General features: G+C 48.1%; 1 protein-coding gene and 1 long non-coding RNA gene across 2 annotated transcripts in view; one reads left to right on the top strand and one right to left on the bottom strand.

The window, feature by feature from the left end:
* Nucleotides 1–4,009, bottom strand: part of LOC126524967 (uncharacterized) — a 29,992-nt gene extending 25,983 nt beyond the window's left edge. The window contains exon 1 of the mRNA XM_055067420.2: nucleotides 2,218–4,009. Within this exon, the coding sequence (XP_054923395.2) occupies nucleotides 2,218–2,367 (150 nt within the window). The 5' untranslated portion in view covers nucleotides 2,368–4,009. The remainder of the gene's footprint in view (nucleotides 1–2,217) is intronic.
* Nucleotides 4,010–6,748: 2,739 nt separating this feature from the next.
* On the top strand, nucleotides 6,749–8,533 carry LOC140216372 (uncharacterized). Its single transcript, XR_011893025.1, has 2 exons — nucleotides 6,749–7,153; nucleotides 8,436–8,533. It is a non-coding gene; the product is annotated as an uncharacterized lncRNA (long non-coding RNA).
* The last annotated feature ends 8,664 nt before the right edge of the window (nucleotides 8,534–17,197 follow it).

Here is a 17,197-nt window from a genome sequence, read left to right as displayed (position 1 = left end):
CCAAGACTGCAGCCGAGCGAGCTCGATCTCGATATTTGTTCTTCAGTCGGAAATATTATTGTGATAATTGTTCGCCAACGTGAACCGCTCTTTTATGTTAATTTTATCCATTGGACGCCCCATATGAGGTTTGTTTATTATGTTCTGCGCGAAGATTGTTTCTGATGGCTTCTGCTAATGAATTTTTGTCGCAAGAGAAATACATGTATATTCAAACATGCTACCTGCCTCTGCCGATTGGGACGGGCTGCGGAATGCTGTAGGCTGTTTGCTGCTTGTACCTATTGAATGGCGCATATAGTTATTACAAGTAATATTTCGTATCAATTACAATCCCACTGATACATCCTTGAAGGCATGTGCTTATTGTCTTCTTCAATTTCGCAACAACAAAAAAAGCTAATCTTTTTGCCGACATGAGATGCTGAGATCGGCCTCATTTCCCAGAGCAAAAAGGTTTTGCCAATTACCTGCAACTCACGACCAATTGATCGCGCGAAGAATTCACTACGCATACTTCGATTTATTGGTATGTCACATCCATAGTAGTAGCACGGTCACTTTAAGCTTAGTCCAATCCGATTCCAAAATCGCAGTGGGAAATTTCACGTGTTCATGTAGGTGGATGATCGTGGGAACTAGAAATCACGCATAAAAAGTAGTAGGGCGATCACAATAATGTAACGATGCTAGTTTATTGTCAAGCGCACCTGTTTATGTAGGTAGACGACCACGAAAACATCAGAACAACAAGAAATCGCGCATAAAAATAATGTTGATATCAAAATAATGTAACGCTGCTAGTTTACTGTCAAGCGAGGTAGTTTTTATTATTCTTAGTCAAAATGACTACCTTTTTTAGACGAGCTGTGGCGTAGCCGCTGCAGTATTTGGTGTGGTTCGTCGAAACGTTTCTGCGCTAATAGGTTCACTTGTATCATGCTCGTCATGATTAGGGAGTCCAAGGAGGAGTAATATATAAGGGAGGTAGTCGCGACACCCCTCATCAATCTGCTGAAAATAACTGAACAAGTTACTACACCACTTCAGTCACGCTAGTTTGCATTCTTCCACTTCAAGCGCGCGCAATGAGACATGTAGCGTTCTGTCTTCATGTATGCCTAGCATGTGCCTTGCGCAGTAATATTGGGGCCAGCATTCTTCAAGAGCACTGAATGAAGGCTGTTTGGCTGTTTCACTGTCAGAATGGGAATACCTCTTTTAGGGGGTTTATGTCTTTTTTTTTGGCAATGAACAAAAACAAATTCCGTATTTCTCTACGCTAGAATCGGCCAAAGAAACCAGAAAAATGACTATGAAGTGCAGGGACGCCAAATACCAACTAGATACCAGCATCTACAAGTACTGTCGATATTTTCTATTTTTTCGATACGTTTTCATAGAAGGTCAGGAATGTTTCTACAGAGCACAACTTGGTAAATCATGAGAAGGGTGCTCCCGAAATGAAGCCGCTGTGGATGCTCAGTGGCTGTGGTGTTAGGCTGGCAAGCACGAGGTAGAGGGATCTAATCCCGGCCACAGCAGCCGCGTTGCGATGGGGGCAAAGGCACCCGTGTATACAGATTTAAGTGCACGTTAATAAACCACAGGTGGTCCAAATTTCCAGAGTCCCCCACTACGGCGTGCTTCCTAATTAGATCGTGGTTTTGGCATGTAAAACTTCACTATTTCTTTCCCGAGATGAAACGAAACGCCAGATCGAAATACAGTGGCTCAAAATTTCTTGATTAAGTCACTTGACTTATTGTTCAAATAGTTATTTTGATCGTGGAGTCCGACCATTACTTTCCGTTTAATTTGCCTAAGACTCTGATTATTTTGGCATGTATCGGCTCGATGGAGCGCACGGGTTCGTCTGTGAGACCAACATGACCTCAATGCATGCATTGCCGTTTCGACATGGAGGCGTAACTTTTTCGTATGTTTGCGCTTCGCCGACGATCACTATGGCATCAACCGCCTATGGGCGTGGTCTCCTCATATTTTCACCGCCATGTGAAAAATTTACTTAAGGCTTAATTAGTGCCCTGTTTTCTACATTGCGACGTACGGAACTTCCACTATCGATTTCTTTAAGTTGATGCAGCTAAAAAGAAAAAAGGAAACACCCTGCATACTGAGTCGGTCAGAATAAATTTGTTGCACTCAGTATTTGGCGTCGATCGAGGACACTAGGATGACGCAGAAATGTCTCACCATGCCCAAAATGTTTGTAACTTGCTTAACGTTGTAAGGCGCCCCTCCCGTGATCACACACGGCAGACCCGCCTCGTGTTCGTCTACCGTCAAATGCGTCAGGATAATGATGGCGTCCAGAGGCAGCCTCCTGCAAGAAATGCAGTTCATCTACATCACCACGACCGCCACCAGCACTTCAAACCTATCGCGTCCTATTGCAGGAATAACTCTTGTTACTCGGACTTCCGTTACGCCATGCACTCTGCGAAACGCCACCACCATTCGAATGCGAATTATACAATATCCCACAGCCGTGCTTTCCGTGAGTTCCACCAGCGTCATCAAGCGCAAACTTTCTCGCTTCTATTCTGTTTTCCGTCCTGTACGCGTTCCTTTTTCCTCCTGCAGGAAAACTCTGTAGTTTTTTTTTTTTTTTTTTTTTGTTATGGTGAAGCAGCACTGGATTGTCGCGGGCCAGCATCAGAGCTTAAGGCATAGCCTATAGGGAGCAAAAGAAACAGTTTTGATGATGACCTGCTGATATTTCGCATGTCATTATATGTGAACAGCGCATTGTGTACATGTGTGCTGGCCACCGGCATGAAAAAAATTGGAGTACGCTTAAGCTTCGCCTTCAAGAGTGGAACGCGATAGCGTTATCGCACCCCGTTCGCACCGACGCAACCCACGCCCGGCGTTCTTCGGACGTGCCTCGCATGGGCTCCGCGATTTCTGCTCCTGGTTTTGGCATCTCGCCCGGGATATTTTCCAGTTTCTGCTACCGAGCACACGGGGGTGTAAGGACCTTCCTGACATCTCATCTGCCCGGACCCGCCGACCAACGTTTCACCAGGGCCTCATCTTTGACCAGCCACGGGGCCGCTGAACTAAGCCTAACACTCGGCGCAACGCCACCTCGCCCGCAGCGCGCAGGTGCGCGGCGTCCGCTGCGCCGGCACTCGCTCCCGTTGTCTCCAAGCCGCCGATATGAAAAGCATAGTCCACGCTGTAACCTCCCAACAAGAATTTGATGACGACCCTCGCTGGTCCCGAATGCTCCAAGCCCACCGTGCGGCCCATTCAAAGGAAGCCGTTTCAGCCACGAACGCCACCTCAAGTCCGCCATGGCACCCTCGCCATCGCTGAAGACTCACCGCCTACGCCGCCACGTCCCACTGCCTCGACTCCCAGCGGAAGACTACAAGATCGTCTTCCGTCCTGGAGGTGGCCTCGACCTCCGAAGAACCTCCAATGGTGCCCTCCTTGCCTCACTCTGTTCTAGCGCCAGCGTTGAGTACGGCGACGCCCGTGCCTAGGACCGCGTACGCATAAACCCATACAACAACTCTGTCACCGTCAGTACGCCCTCGGAGCAACGCACCCGGCAGTATGTGCGAACCTCTGAGTTGCGTCTCGCCACCCAGCTGTACCCACTGCGCGCTCATGTGGCCGCACCTGACAACGCCCTGCGCGGCATAATCTACAACGCCGTGGACAATCAAAACCAAGAGGAGATAATCGAGGACCTGCAGGCTATGAATCCCAGCAGCACTTACGCCATCGCCGGCGCAAGGCAGATGGGTCGCACCCGGTCCATCCTGAGCACCTTCCTCGGCACAACAGAACTCCCTCGCACCGTGATGTTCAACTGCGCCCTGTTCATCTGTCACCCCTTCCGCCCCAAGGCTGAAGCTTGTTTCAATTGTTGGAGCCATGGTCACCGCTCTGACGTTATGTACCAAGCCCAGGTCCGGACGCTGCCCACGCTGCGGAGCTGTGCACGCGGCTCGGGGCCCCCCTGACTGCACTCCTGAATGCATCTTGTGCAGCGGCACACATGTCGCGGGGTCCCGCCCGTGTAAGCTCCGCTTCGAACGGGGGGGGGGGGGGGGGGGTCCCTCCCCATTCGCATGCAGTCCCAAGTCAACTCCATCCAACTCAGCGCAGTCAACACCATCCGCCAAGGACACCCGCGCATCCAGCTCCCGATCAAGCCGGAACCGCAGCGCCCCGCTACGTCTCATTTCCACCGCAACCGGGGCAAGACACCCCATCTACTGCTTCCCAGGTGAGCTGGCGATCGCAGCCTCCCACACCTGACCTCGAAAAAGAAAAGGTCAAAGCTCAAATCGTAGCCCAGATCAACGAGATTGCCCTACTGAAAGAAACGCTGCAGGCGCTGCTCGCGCGCCCCCACCTACTCGCCTCTTCCCCTCACCAAACCTCACAACCCATCGCTCTCCAGACCCCACCGCCAACACCTCCCGCCCCTATGTCCGCCTCCTCTTCGGCCGCGTCTTCTCGTGCCGCCTCCCCCTCCCGCACCCCTATGAAAATGGTCATTGCCTTTATGTTTCCTTTATGTTTCCTTCTTGTGCCCTATGTGACCTTTATGATTCCTTGTCCTTTGTGTGACCTCCGGGACGCCAACTTTGTGTGTACCACATGTTTACTCATCCTAACGTATACCTCGAGGAAATGACCTTTATTATGCCTCTAGGATGTGTCCTTTATGTTTACGGCAGGATGTTAACTGGGTGTGTACTATGTGTTACCTGAGTGTACACTTGAGTGCACATGTAGGTGACATAGAGTGCACATAACAACTGTCTGTACATATAATACAGGCAGATATATCTGTACTTTGTGACAGCCGTTGATACACTCTGCAGAGTCATTGTAAGTACTAAATCTCTACTTATCCTTTCCTTTGCCCCAAGAAAACAACCCTTATTATAATTATTGTAGTATGTGCCCTTTGTGTTTACGGCGGGATGTTACCTAGGTGTGCACTTGAGTGCACACGTAGGTAACATAGAGCATTAATCTATATATGGTGCATGCACTCTTTATATGTTACCTCCATGTGCACTTGAGTGCACATGTAGGTAACAGAATGTGCGCAGTAAGCATCTTTTGCGAATAGTACAGTTAGAGCTATCTGTGCTGTATGTTAGTCACTGGCAGATTCAAGGAAAAGGCACTGCTTGCACCCCTCGCACTAGACATGCCGACCGCCACTAATTGTGGCTATATTGTGCGGAAAATCGAGCATGCCATGAAATAGGATGGTGTATATAATGATTTATGCCATGCATTCTCTTAATATATAAAGTATTTCTTAATTTTTCAACCTGCTATTCTCCAGTAGTAAGTCATATGCAGAAATCTGCAGTATTTAACCTAATATGCAAGAATTTCATGAAAGTTTTGCGCCAGCTAGGCTATCAAATATAGTTGATTGAGTGTTTAAGACGGTTCTCATAGCAGGCGCCTTTCAGATGCTCCGCTTCGCCTCCAGTTTGGGAAATAATCTACTTATTTTATATATCTGACTTTATATATATATATATATATATATATATATATATGCGCACTATGTTACCTGTGTGGGCACTCTGTGTTACCTGGCTGTGTACTCCCTCGAGTGCACATCCAGGAAACATAGAGTGCGCTCAGTGATTATCTTTTTACACATGCTACAGATGGATTGTCTACCTGAAAGATGTATTAACTTTAACTACTGGCGTATCAAAGTAAAAAAAATGGGGGGGGGTGCACCTGCCTCCCCCTCCCTATCTATCTTGGCCGTATTGATCACCACGCGCCATCAACAGTACATACGTACATCAAAGCCTCATGCAGCGAATAATCCCTCACGACAAAACACAATTGCGCGGCCGCTGGAGACGCGGTGGCACGACGCGCAGTGTTCGATGGCTTGCGCTACATGAACCGCAAAAGAGGCGGACGCCTCCGCGGCCAATCTGCCGCTCTGCTAGTGAGCGTATATGATTATACAACCATTTAAGTAGCTGTTCTCGTCGCTTTCGCGCTGACCACAAGCACGAGTAACTGCTGTGTCGATATTAGCACGCGTAGAAAGGCAGCGCGGATCCCGTAAATGCTTCCTTGGGCGTACAACTGAATAATTTATAATTGTGAGTTGGCTGAGTATGAAAGTTGTGTGCGGGGTATGGCCGTATTTGATTACGCGAGCATGCCAGCAGTACGCCTGCTTCACTTTGGCCGAAGTTCCGCTGCCGCTGCAAGCCAGCCATCGCCACATTTTGTCGTCTTTATTCCTTACGCTACGAGGAAATATGGTTCCACCTATTCAAGATAAGGCCTGACATTCTCAAAAACACGCCACTGGGCGCCATAAGAAGCGTGTATATGTGTGGTGATTCCGAATTTCTGATCGGTGGGTCTCACAGCTATCGCGACTGCCCGCCCACCGTCCGCCATCCCAAGCACACGGAGTTGCACATGATGCGCGCTGATTGGCTCGTGTCCGTCGGCAAAAGTTCGCGCATAGCTCGTCTGAAATCTCTGTAAATAACTTAAAAAAAAAGCAACGTACCAAGACACTTTAAACTGAATAATTTGTGTTTAAATACCAGCCTTTCTTCCAGCTACGACTTTTTTTAAATCTCGAAGGCCGTGCTTTTACAAAATGCCCGCCCTAAAAGAAAATGTAGATCTCGGAGGCTAAATTCACTTGTTAACCGCAGTGTGGCGCTGCCGCTGTGTGACGGTTGAGCTGGGCCACGTTGTGTTGGTGTGCGCGGTTAAAGTACTCGTTGCAGTTACACGTTAATTGAATCATATTTTCGAAGTGCCTAAACAAACTGTGATCCGTACCGTGTGCATTAACCATCAGGAAACCTCTGGACTCGTATAACGCCATTAGTTCGCCTTATGTTTCCTGTGATACGCCAGTGTCTTATGCGTACTACAGCGCCCGTCCGAGCTGCCTTTGTTCTCGCCTGTCCGCGTTCGCTCGTGGAATACCTGGTACTGTGGCTTCGAATTATGGTGCGTGGAAGAATTTTTTGAAAGTTGTGCTTTCGTGCGCTGGTGTTCATCGGCAATTCGACAGTGTTCGCGCCGGAAAGAGCGTCGTCGCATGTTGCCTGCGAGACGAAGGAGCCGTTTGCTGACCACATTGAAGGTAAGCAGGTCTGACGCTTGCGCGCATTCTCGCAGCTTTTGGTTCATGTAGTAAGCTTTGTGGAACGACAACAGAACACGTTCTGAGCGTATGTTGACCATGTTGCTGTGCACATTTAGCAAAGCGTTTCACGAGGGTAGTTTCCGTGAAATTTATTATTTCTTACCGCTTATTTGCTTTATGGAGTGATGTGCTACCACCGCTGATCGTTGGGACTTAATGGGCAAATATTTACGTAAACGCTGAAAGTTACTGTTGTCTCGGTAGTTTGCCGGCAAGAAATTCTTCCGTAGATATGAATTTCCGCAAGTTACGTGTGTAATGCATGTCGATGTGTCACGGGCATCGCGAGTTGGCACGCGACTGCGATGTGTGACACTTGAACAGATATTAGCTTGTGTGAAGATTACTTTATTGATGGCGTTCAGTTTGAAGTCCAGCTTCGCGAGAACTTGTACGCATTGTTTGTGTTCGACGTGCTCGCGTATTTGTCTTTTATATTGTAGGGCAAATATAGACCGACATTACAACAGCGAAATTTCTTTTTAATCGAGGCATGTCAATCAGACGCTCGCTTTCATTAATATTTTAATCCGAAGAACAGGATGTCAGTGCATGCGATTGTTAAAGGCAGTGGCTTGTAGCACTGCCTAATAAGAGATGCGATTTTCTTGCGATGCTTTCCGCTCGATGTGTGCCACTCTTATAACCCACCTTCCATGGCTGGCTGTTCTAGTTAATAACGATAGCCGAATGTCGGTCAGATCAATGAGCAAAAGGAGTAGCATCGGAAAAGGGATCGCTACAAAATTGCGGCCTAGGTTTTAGACCCTTCGTAATCGATTGTTCGTTTGATTTACTAGATATTTAAGTTTTGGTGATAATTTCCCAGGTAGTCTGATGTTTGCTGCTGGTTTTATTCCCGCCTGAATTTTACCATATAATGGTGTAACCACTTGAGATATAACTACGAGACATCTGTACAAGCAGGAACACAAAGATTTGTTGGCCAGTTGCCTACATCTAAAGGTCATGTACTACTTAGCAGCTGCTGCAGAAATGTTTAAAAAAAAATGTGAGCAGTTTAATACCTGAGTGGACTGGCAGCTCAGTCTGTTTCAAACAACAATTAGTTAAAAGCTTCTGTGTCGCCCTGATGTTTTTATGAGCTGCTTTTGACTGCTCCACGTTTCTTAGCTGTGTGCATACAGGTCAGGCTGTTCTTGCTTGTATGAATATTTTTGAATTGGTGAAAAAGATTATCTTTTGTTTTGTTTTTCAGGTCCCAAGCACCACATTCCAGAGGTCTGCTGTGAGCAGACGTGGCAAATTGCAGTAACATCCAGATAGTCCAATAAACTGTTCGTAGTTTCAGACAAACCTTTGCAAAGTATAGTCAAAACTTTCTTTTAAAAGTGCGAGCACTGATCCAACCTGATCTTTCTATCCAAACATTACATTTTATATTAGTAACAAAGACATAACTAGAACAGCAGCACTGCAGTGAGGAACGTACAGTGGCAATCCAAGTGTTATACTGAAATAATCTATGAAGTCTAATTACTTTGTAATTTTAGAACAAATTGGCATGAATTTCTGTGCCATAGCAGAGTTCCAATCCGTGCGCTGCATCATGTAGGGAACAGTAACCTTACAATGAAAACCAATGCAAAACTTTTTAACTCAGGAAATGTTTATAAAAATAAAATGTGCACACGGAACTCTTCATCTATGCATGTCTACGTAAAATACAGGATTTCATCACTGCGGCCACATAAAGGATGCATAAAGGTAGGACACACGACGGAAACATAAAAGCAGTGGCCAAATTTCAACATGGAGGAAACATAAAGTACGGTAACATAAGGGATACATAAAGGGAGGACACAGGAAGGAAACGTAAAAGCAGTGGCCAAATTTCAACATGGAGGAAACATAAAGTACGGTAACATAAGGGATACATAAAGGGAGGACACATGACGGAAACATAAAAGCAGTGGCCAAATTTCAACATGGAGGAAACATAAAGGACATTTCCTCATGTGAACTGCGGGAAACATACAGTAAACATAAAGGCCATAACCATTTTCATAAGGGCACCCCTCCACATAAGAGGCGCTCCTCTACCGAACCTGCCCCCACCCCGGAGATGGAGGCTGTCATCCGCCACACGGCCTCGTTCCTCGAGGAACATGAACGACGCATCATGGCCGCCATTACAGATCTGTGTACGGACACGCAGAGCTGCATGGCTCAAACCGCATGGCAACAACCGCATGGCCAAAATTGAGGCCCGCCAGAGTTCCCTCGAGGCCGATCTTGCCCAGATGACCATTAATGTCTCATCCCTCCTCCCCTCATCCTCATCTCCCAAACACCCTGCACTAGCAGGGGCACCCCGGTCTCAAGATGCCCAGACACCTCCCGTGCCTTAATTTCTGTCAGCGGAACTGCCGCGGCTTCCGTGCAAAGCGGAACACGCTGCAGCTCCACCCTCCCTCCCTCCCTCCGACCTCTCCGCTATCATCGCACTTCAAGAAACCTTCTCCCCAGTAAAACTACGTGACTACACAGCTTTCCACCCTGCTTCCCCTTCACCTCCGAACGTTGCCAGGCTAGTTCATCGCGCCTACATGGCAATCGAGCATCCGCTCGACGTTCCGGAGTGCGCTCACCTCTTCTTGGAACTCCTTCCCCGGCAGCGGCAAGATGCCAGCCTCTTTGTCCTTAATGTATACAGCCCTCCCCGCACACCGGCAGCTCCCCTCCTCCTCCTTCTCCGCAACGCCATCTCACGCGCGAGCCGGAACGCGCTCCTAATTCTTGGGGATTTCAACGCTCATCACCTAAGTTGGGGCTACCCCAAGAACTGCAGGAAGGGCCTGGCACTTTGGACCTTCTTGCAGAACGTAACAGTTGCATACCCAGGAATTCTGGACAAGCGTTTGGTTTCCTTTTTCGCCACCACGTGGCGTATCCACCTTAAAGATTTGAAATTCGCGCCATGACGTATGCCATGACGCACAACAAAAGAAAAGATAATAAAAAGAAACGCACCCTGAGATTTGCTTCACCTCGATACTTGAAAACGAGCGCGCTTATGTATCGGCCTTATCTTGAAGACAACCTGGTACTTGCCCGACTGGCAATGAATCGACGATTTTGCTAGACACCTTGCCAGACAGCTCGTCGGCATTCCGGGTGAGATGTCTGGCCGAGATAACGGCTCCCGCAAAGCTTCCCTTTGGTTTCCATCGTTGTATTTTCCTATTATTTGTGCACCACTGCAGCCGTGGGCTTCCATATAGTCAGCTTTGTGTTTCGTTGGTTTCCGATAGAACCGGAGTGATTGAATAAGAGGAAGCTTTAGCTAGGGCCTATCTTCGATGCCGGCCGCTCAAATACATGTAAAAGGCATGATTTTGTGAGAAAATAGCTCAACGATCTGAATGAGAATTGTTGCATTTAAGAGAGAACGTGTAGCATTTAAGAAAGAACGTTAAATCACAGTGATTGCAGCAAAAGTAATTTTGATTTAGGCCATAGAAGTATTGACAAGACGTGAGAAATCAGTAAACCTGAAAAAAGAATAGAAGTACCAAGTTTACAAATCCGCTTGTTAGCATGAAAAACAAATATCACATCTCCATATTGGAGCATCTCAATCGGGCAAGTTTGACGCATGTACTTATGACGTATGTGAGGTTGTTACAATGCTTGTAAAGGTTTTGGGAATGCCACATTCAGGAGTTAGTGATGTATTTCAGGGTGGCATATGTTATAACATTTTCGTCCGCAATAAATGAAATATTAGGCGCAGCTTAGAGAATTGCGAAATTATTTTTAGTTGGTGAGGTGCGGGGTTGTATACATCAGGTAGTGTTTCTTTAAATTTGGAATATTTTCAGAATTTTAAAAAAGTGGAAGTTAAATAAAAATTCGTGGTTTATGAAATCTCATTTTAACGGTTTCCTTTGAGTTCAACATAACTAACTAATTTCGGTGCAGTGATTGTCAGAAGAAACCATTGCTCATTTCCCATGTAGGAGCTAAAGCTTCTGGTTAGGTTCGATTTAGAATATTATTGCTGAAACAAGAAGCAAGACGGGTAGCGTATTTACAGTATGGGGTCCGCAATTTGATGGGGGCGAAAATGCGAAAACACCCTTGTACTTAGATTTAGGTGTACGTTGAAGAATCTCAGGTGGTCGAAATTTTCCTGAGTCCTCCACTATGGCGTGCCTCATAATCAGATGGTGGTTTTGGCAGGTAAAACTCCATAATTTAATTTTTTGTAAGTTACAGAATCTGCAGTAATTTACAGTAATTGTCAAAGACAATTCTACTGCAGTCTAGTTTCTGAAGCATTGTCTTCTTCAGTCCCAAGCTCGTGCTCATCTTCCTCAGCGTTATGCAGAGCTGTGTAACGTATTTCCACCTGGCGCGGAAGCGCCATTCCGCTGATTTTTATGCTGAAACGGACTAGTAGCGTTTTAGGCAGCTGACAAGTACGACGTCATGGGATGTCTGGATGGAGTAAGTAGTAGGTGCGACCGGAGAGATCTCATAGGTTACGTCGCTTACCTGACAAAGGACCTCGTAAGGCCGGAATAGCGGGACATTGGTTTTTCCGAGCGGCCGAAGCGGCGGGTGGGAGGTCGCAGAAGGACAAGATCCCTGGGAACATAATCGGCGTCCCGGTGACTAATGTCACAAATGCTTTTCTGCTTTTTCTAAGAAGCACAAAGGCGACGGTGAGCAACTTGGCATGTTTCTTGGGCTCGAGCAATTACATGGTGGGTATACTGAAACACGGGCTCTTGAGTGGTAGGCAGTATTGTATAAAAGGCAATACTGGATCTCGGCCGTACAAGGCATAAAATGGCGAGTAACCTATAGTGTCATAGCGTGATTAATTGTACGCGAATGTGAAAAAAGTGAGAGCAGCATCAGAATCACGATGGTTTTCAGAAACACACATGGAGAGCTTGTCCGTTATTGTTCGAATAAGCCGCCCCCTAAGATCGTTCGTCTGAGGGTGGGATGCTGTACGAAGTTTGTGTTTGGTAGGACAGGAGCGGAGCAAGTAGACCACAACTGTAGAGAGGAAGCAGCGACCCCTGCCGGTAAGAAGTTGACGAGGAGCGCCGTGGTGAACAATTATGTGCAACAGGAAGTAGGCTACGTCTGTTGGAAGGGCTCTGATGAACGCGAACCAAGTTGTATAACCTGTTTCGACGGCAATCCAATTGTTGCATCAGTCAGATGTGGGGAAAGGCACCAAGAGGTCTACACCTGCGCGATAGGAGGGTTCGGTAGGAACGCCAAGAGGTAGGAGTAAACCAGCAGTGAGCACAGATGGCTTCTTCTGGCGTTGGCATAACTCACGTTCGCTCAGGTAATTCCGCTCAGCTGGAGAAAGTAGACGCGGGCATAGGAAATGACACGGTCGTCGGGTGGTTGACGTTGGCTAAAAATGGCACCAATTCCATGACCACCGGCATCACTGCGAACTTCTCTTGGAGCAGTCTGGTCGAAGTGTGCAAGAAGGAATGGCGATGTAAGGAGAGAGACAAGCTTCGAGGCGGCACTTGCTTGTTCAGGTCCCCTTTTGCGTCTGGCTTCAGAAGAGCAGAGGGTGGGTGACCTCAGCAAAATTGTGCATGAGGCGGCGGAGGTACAAGAACAGGGCCACGAAGCTCCGGACATCATTAGCACATGTTGGCACGGGAAGCTTCTGTACGGCAAGAGCTTTTCCCGGGTCTGGGCGCACACCAGAAGAATGAACAGGATGACCGAGGATAGTAATTTAGCGGCGTCCGAAGTGACATTACGCGAATTAAGTTGAAGGCCGGCATTGGGAAAAGCAGAAAGAACGAGCGAGCGGCACTGCGGGTGCGTGGCAAATGTAGGAGCAAAAATTACGGCGTCATTTATGTAAGAAATGCAGATGAACCGCTTGAGGTTATCAAGGAGTGTGTCCATCATGCATTCACAAGTAGATGGAGCATTACATAAGCCGAGTGGTACAAATTTGAACTTGTATAGGCCATCAGGCGTTATAAAGGCGGTGTTCTCTCGGTCCATGTCGTCGACGCAGTCCGCCAGTAACCGGAACCAAGGTCGATAGAAGAAAAGTACTTCGCACCATGGAGGTAGTCGAGGGCGTCATCAACGTGTAGTAGAGGATAAACGTCCTTATTGGTGATCTTGTTAAGGTGCCGGTAATCCACGCAGAAGCACCAGCTGGCGTCCTTTTCAACTAGAACGACAGGGGACGCCTAAAGACTGGATGATGGTTCAACGATTCATCGAGAGAGAATCTTCAAGACCTATGTTTCAATGACTTGTTCATGCAAGGACCGACGGTATGGTCGCCTGTGATTAGGGTGTGTGTCACCCATGTCAGTATGGTGTGTCGTGAGAGAGGTCTGGCCTAAAGGGTGACCCTGGTCAAAAATGTCGCTGAATGCGGAGAGCAGCTGGCATAAGTAGTTGGCATGGTGAGGCGGAATTCGGGAGCAAGAACGTTTGTGAGCTGAGAAAGGACAGCCGGCAAAGAAGAAGAGCCAACGGGAGACAACGTAATATAAGCAGCTGAGGCTGAAAACAGGCAAACGTGTGAGGAAGACGGCGTACCTGAGGCTATGCCTTGTGGTAGGACGTGGTCACTGATTGCGAAGTTGACGAGATGAAGGCTGGTAGAATTGTTCCTGTTACTGACGACGGTTTGCGGAAGAGCAACGTGATGAGAAAGGAGGACTTCCGCGAGAGGAGACACAACACAGTCACCATCAAGCACAGAGGGATCTGTATAAAGCAGGGCGCTGGTCGTGGCTTGTGGGGCGACTCGAATGTGCTCAGCGAAGCAGAGCCTGCTGGGAACTTCCTCGGGAGGGTCAGGACAAAGTAAATCAAGGGGAACTCCAGCGAGCAGTAGATAAGGGCGGAGTGAGCGGATAGGAAATGAAGGCCTAGAACAACGTCAAGGGGACACTCTTAAAGAACAGTAAACGAAACAGATGTTTGGCGGCCACAGACACCAACGAGAGCGGCACACATTCCTATTGTGGCCAGTGTTCTTCCGCTAGCGACTCGCACAAGACAGGGCGCCGCAGGTGTCAGCACGTAAGTAAGGGAGCTGTCTACAAAGCTGGTCGCTCATCACATAGATGTGCGCGCCGATCACAAGCAGAGCAGCGACAAGGACACCACCTACGTCACATCAAGTAAATTGCTTTCCGTCGGGAAGGTAAGTAGAGCAATCGCAAACCCGGCCGTTCTAGCAGCGTCACCCCTCCAAGCTGCACCCGTCAGTTTCATGTACAGTGCAGGTACATGGGGGACGCAGAACGGCAAATAGTGGATGAGCGAGACAGCTGTCGTCGTGGTGTGGGTGAACGACTCTGCCGTACAGATGAGAACACCTGCGTAGAGTTGTATGGCTCTGTGGAATCTTGCGGTGATAGACAAGTACCTGGAAAGTGGCGGGAGGGTTGGAGTGCAGTCTGATGTTGGCATGACGTCCAGGAATTGCGGCAGTGGCGGGAAATGTGGCCAACGTGCCGGCACTTGATACATATCGGCCGGTCATTGGATGTTCGCCATCCTGCTGGTTTCCGAAAAGGCCGACAGGGGTACTGGCCTCGCGAAGAAGATATGGTAGGAAAATGTAGACGTCCGCTCGGTTGACGGAATAGAGAGACTGAATTCCATGGTTCTCCAACTGGTCGCACACAACAGACTGCACAAGGTAACTCGTCAGTCGGCAATAGTTCGAAGAGGTCTTGAAGCCAACCGGTGCCGCGGCTCCGATCTTCCGTCGAACGATACGGACAAGGCTTTCAGGCGGTGACGCCTTATTCACAGAGCGAAAGTCCTCGCACGAAGACGTAGCAGCCGTATCTTGAAGACGGATCAACTGGTGTGCGATGCAAATACTTTTTGCTTCTTCGATGCGTCGACATTCATTAATAAGGTCGCCTATGGTGCAAAAATGCACGAAAATATGACAAGCGTCGTCTGCTATGCCCTTCAGTACGTGGTTTACTTTGTCTTCTTCTGACATGTTCTCCTCAACCTTGCGGCAAAGGACGATAACTTCCTGGATGTATGTCACATGATTCGGTCGACGCCTCTACCCGGGACCCAAGTCCCCTTTTCTCAGCTCGCTGACGGCCAACAGGTTTCCCGAAGAACTCGTGGAGCTTTCGCTTAAATTGCTCCCAGCTTGTCAGTTCTTCCTTGTGGTTTCGAAACCAGAGCCATGGCATTCCTTTCAGTTAGAAAATTATGTGAGCCAGCATAACACTTTTGTACCACCTGTTGTGGGCGCTCATGCTCTTGTGCATTTGGAGCCGCTCATCAACATCAAAATTGTATGTCCCGGAAAACGTTCCTGGATCGCGGGACTGCAACGAGATGACTGTCGACGTTGCAACCCCTTCTAACAATATAAGCGCTTATGGCACTTAGTAGGAACATCGGTGGTGCATTAAACAACGTTTTGGTCAGGGATCGGCGGTGCAGTCACATTTCACTTTAGCAGCAAATTGTTTTCCACCCTCCCGGCAGAGGGAAAATTAGGGTCGTCTTTCTTAACCTTCACTTCGTGCAGGCTCCTGTAGAGGAGTGTAGTGATGGGCAGAGTTATGACGTCGTGTGCTGCACTTGGCTCGCTGGGCTGTAGCCAATCACAGCAGACTGCGCGTCGTCTTCTGCATCAGCAGACGAAAAGCACCTGACTTCGCACGTACTGGGTGCATATTTCAATGTTAGCGGCGGCAGCACCCAAGAGAGCTTCGCATCGAGCTTTACTCGTAGCCGCTTGCCATCGCCCATTGCAAGAGCAGGGATCGCCGTCACACACGTTGGTATAGGGGACTCACGACGACGCGGATGACAGTGGCATCCATTACCCGCATCAGGCTACCCTGAAACTAAACTCCAGCGTACCATTTTTCTTTCGTCAACAAATATAGACAAACTGCAGCTAAATACATGGCGAATGCGCAGTGCACGAAGTCAGCGCGCAGTCTGAAACAGCATGCACCATCCATGAGTAAGCTAATTTTACCTTCTTGGAAGATTAGCTCACCTCCCTCTGTGACACATGGTCACGCAAGCACTTCGCTATCGTCTTTGCAGCGAGTATTTACTATCGTCGCTATATCACTAATATTGTTTGACGTCCGCTGCTAGCATTCATCGAAAGCGCAGCGTAGAAAGCGTAGTTTTCTTGCTACACTATAAAAATGACTTCGTGTAGGTAGGCGGAGCTAAACTATTCTACGGCAAGTAAACCATGGCGACTTCCTACACTAACTACACTCGCGCAGTCAGTGTAGATAAAAAAATAGCCCTGTTGACTTCAAGAAGCACCAAATTTAAACCGTAAGGCGATTAATTAGAGCTGCCGTTGGAACTGTAATTGCAGAGCAAGTGTGATTCACTCTGCACGCAGTAGCTTCTTGAGAGGCAGCAGGGATGGAGAAGGAGTCTATATGCGTGTGCACCTCTTCAGTGTGCATGCGCGTGTACTTGAGTTTGTGTGTTCGCCCGTGCTTGTGTCTCCGTATTTTGGTCTGCGCGCGCACGAGCGCGTTTATGCATCTGCGAGCATACGCGCATTTGTGTATGAGTGCGTTTCCGTATGCGTGCGTGCGTGCGTGCGCACATTTTTCTTCGTGTGTACATGCGTGGGCGCATGTTAACCTGCATGGAGGCTAACGTGCCTGTTATCTGTGCGCCTGTATGCTTGAGAGAGAGAGAGGGGGGTGAATATCTGTGTGTATAGGTTTGCGTGAGAAGCTAGCATTTCCTTTCTTGCATTCATTCATTCACTTTCTTGCATTCATTCACTCTCGGATGCAATTGAAATATAGACATTCAAATATGGGGTTTTTACTTGTCAAAATCACAATCTGATTATGAGGCACACCGTAGTTGGAGACTCCTGATAATTTCGACCACCTGGGGCTCTTTAACATGCACGTGAATCTAACTACACGGGTGTTTGCGCATTCCACCCCCACCGAAATGCGG

This window comes from Dermacentor andersoni, chromosome 3 (assembly GCF_023375885.2).
Source record: "Dermacentor andersoni chromosome 3, qqDerAnde1_hic_scaffold, whole genome shotgun sequence".
NCBI lineage: Eukaryota > Metazoa > Arthropoda > Arachnida > Ixodida > Ixodidae > Dermacentor > Dermacentor andersoni.
This window is presented reverse-complemented; position numbering and strand designations above follow the sequence as displayed.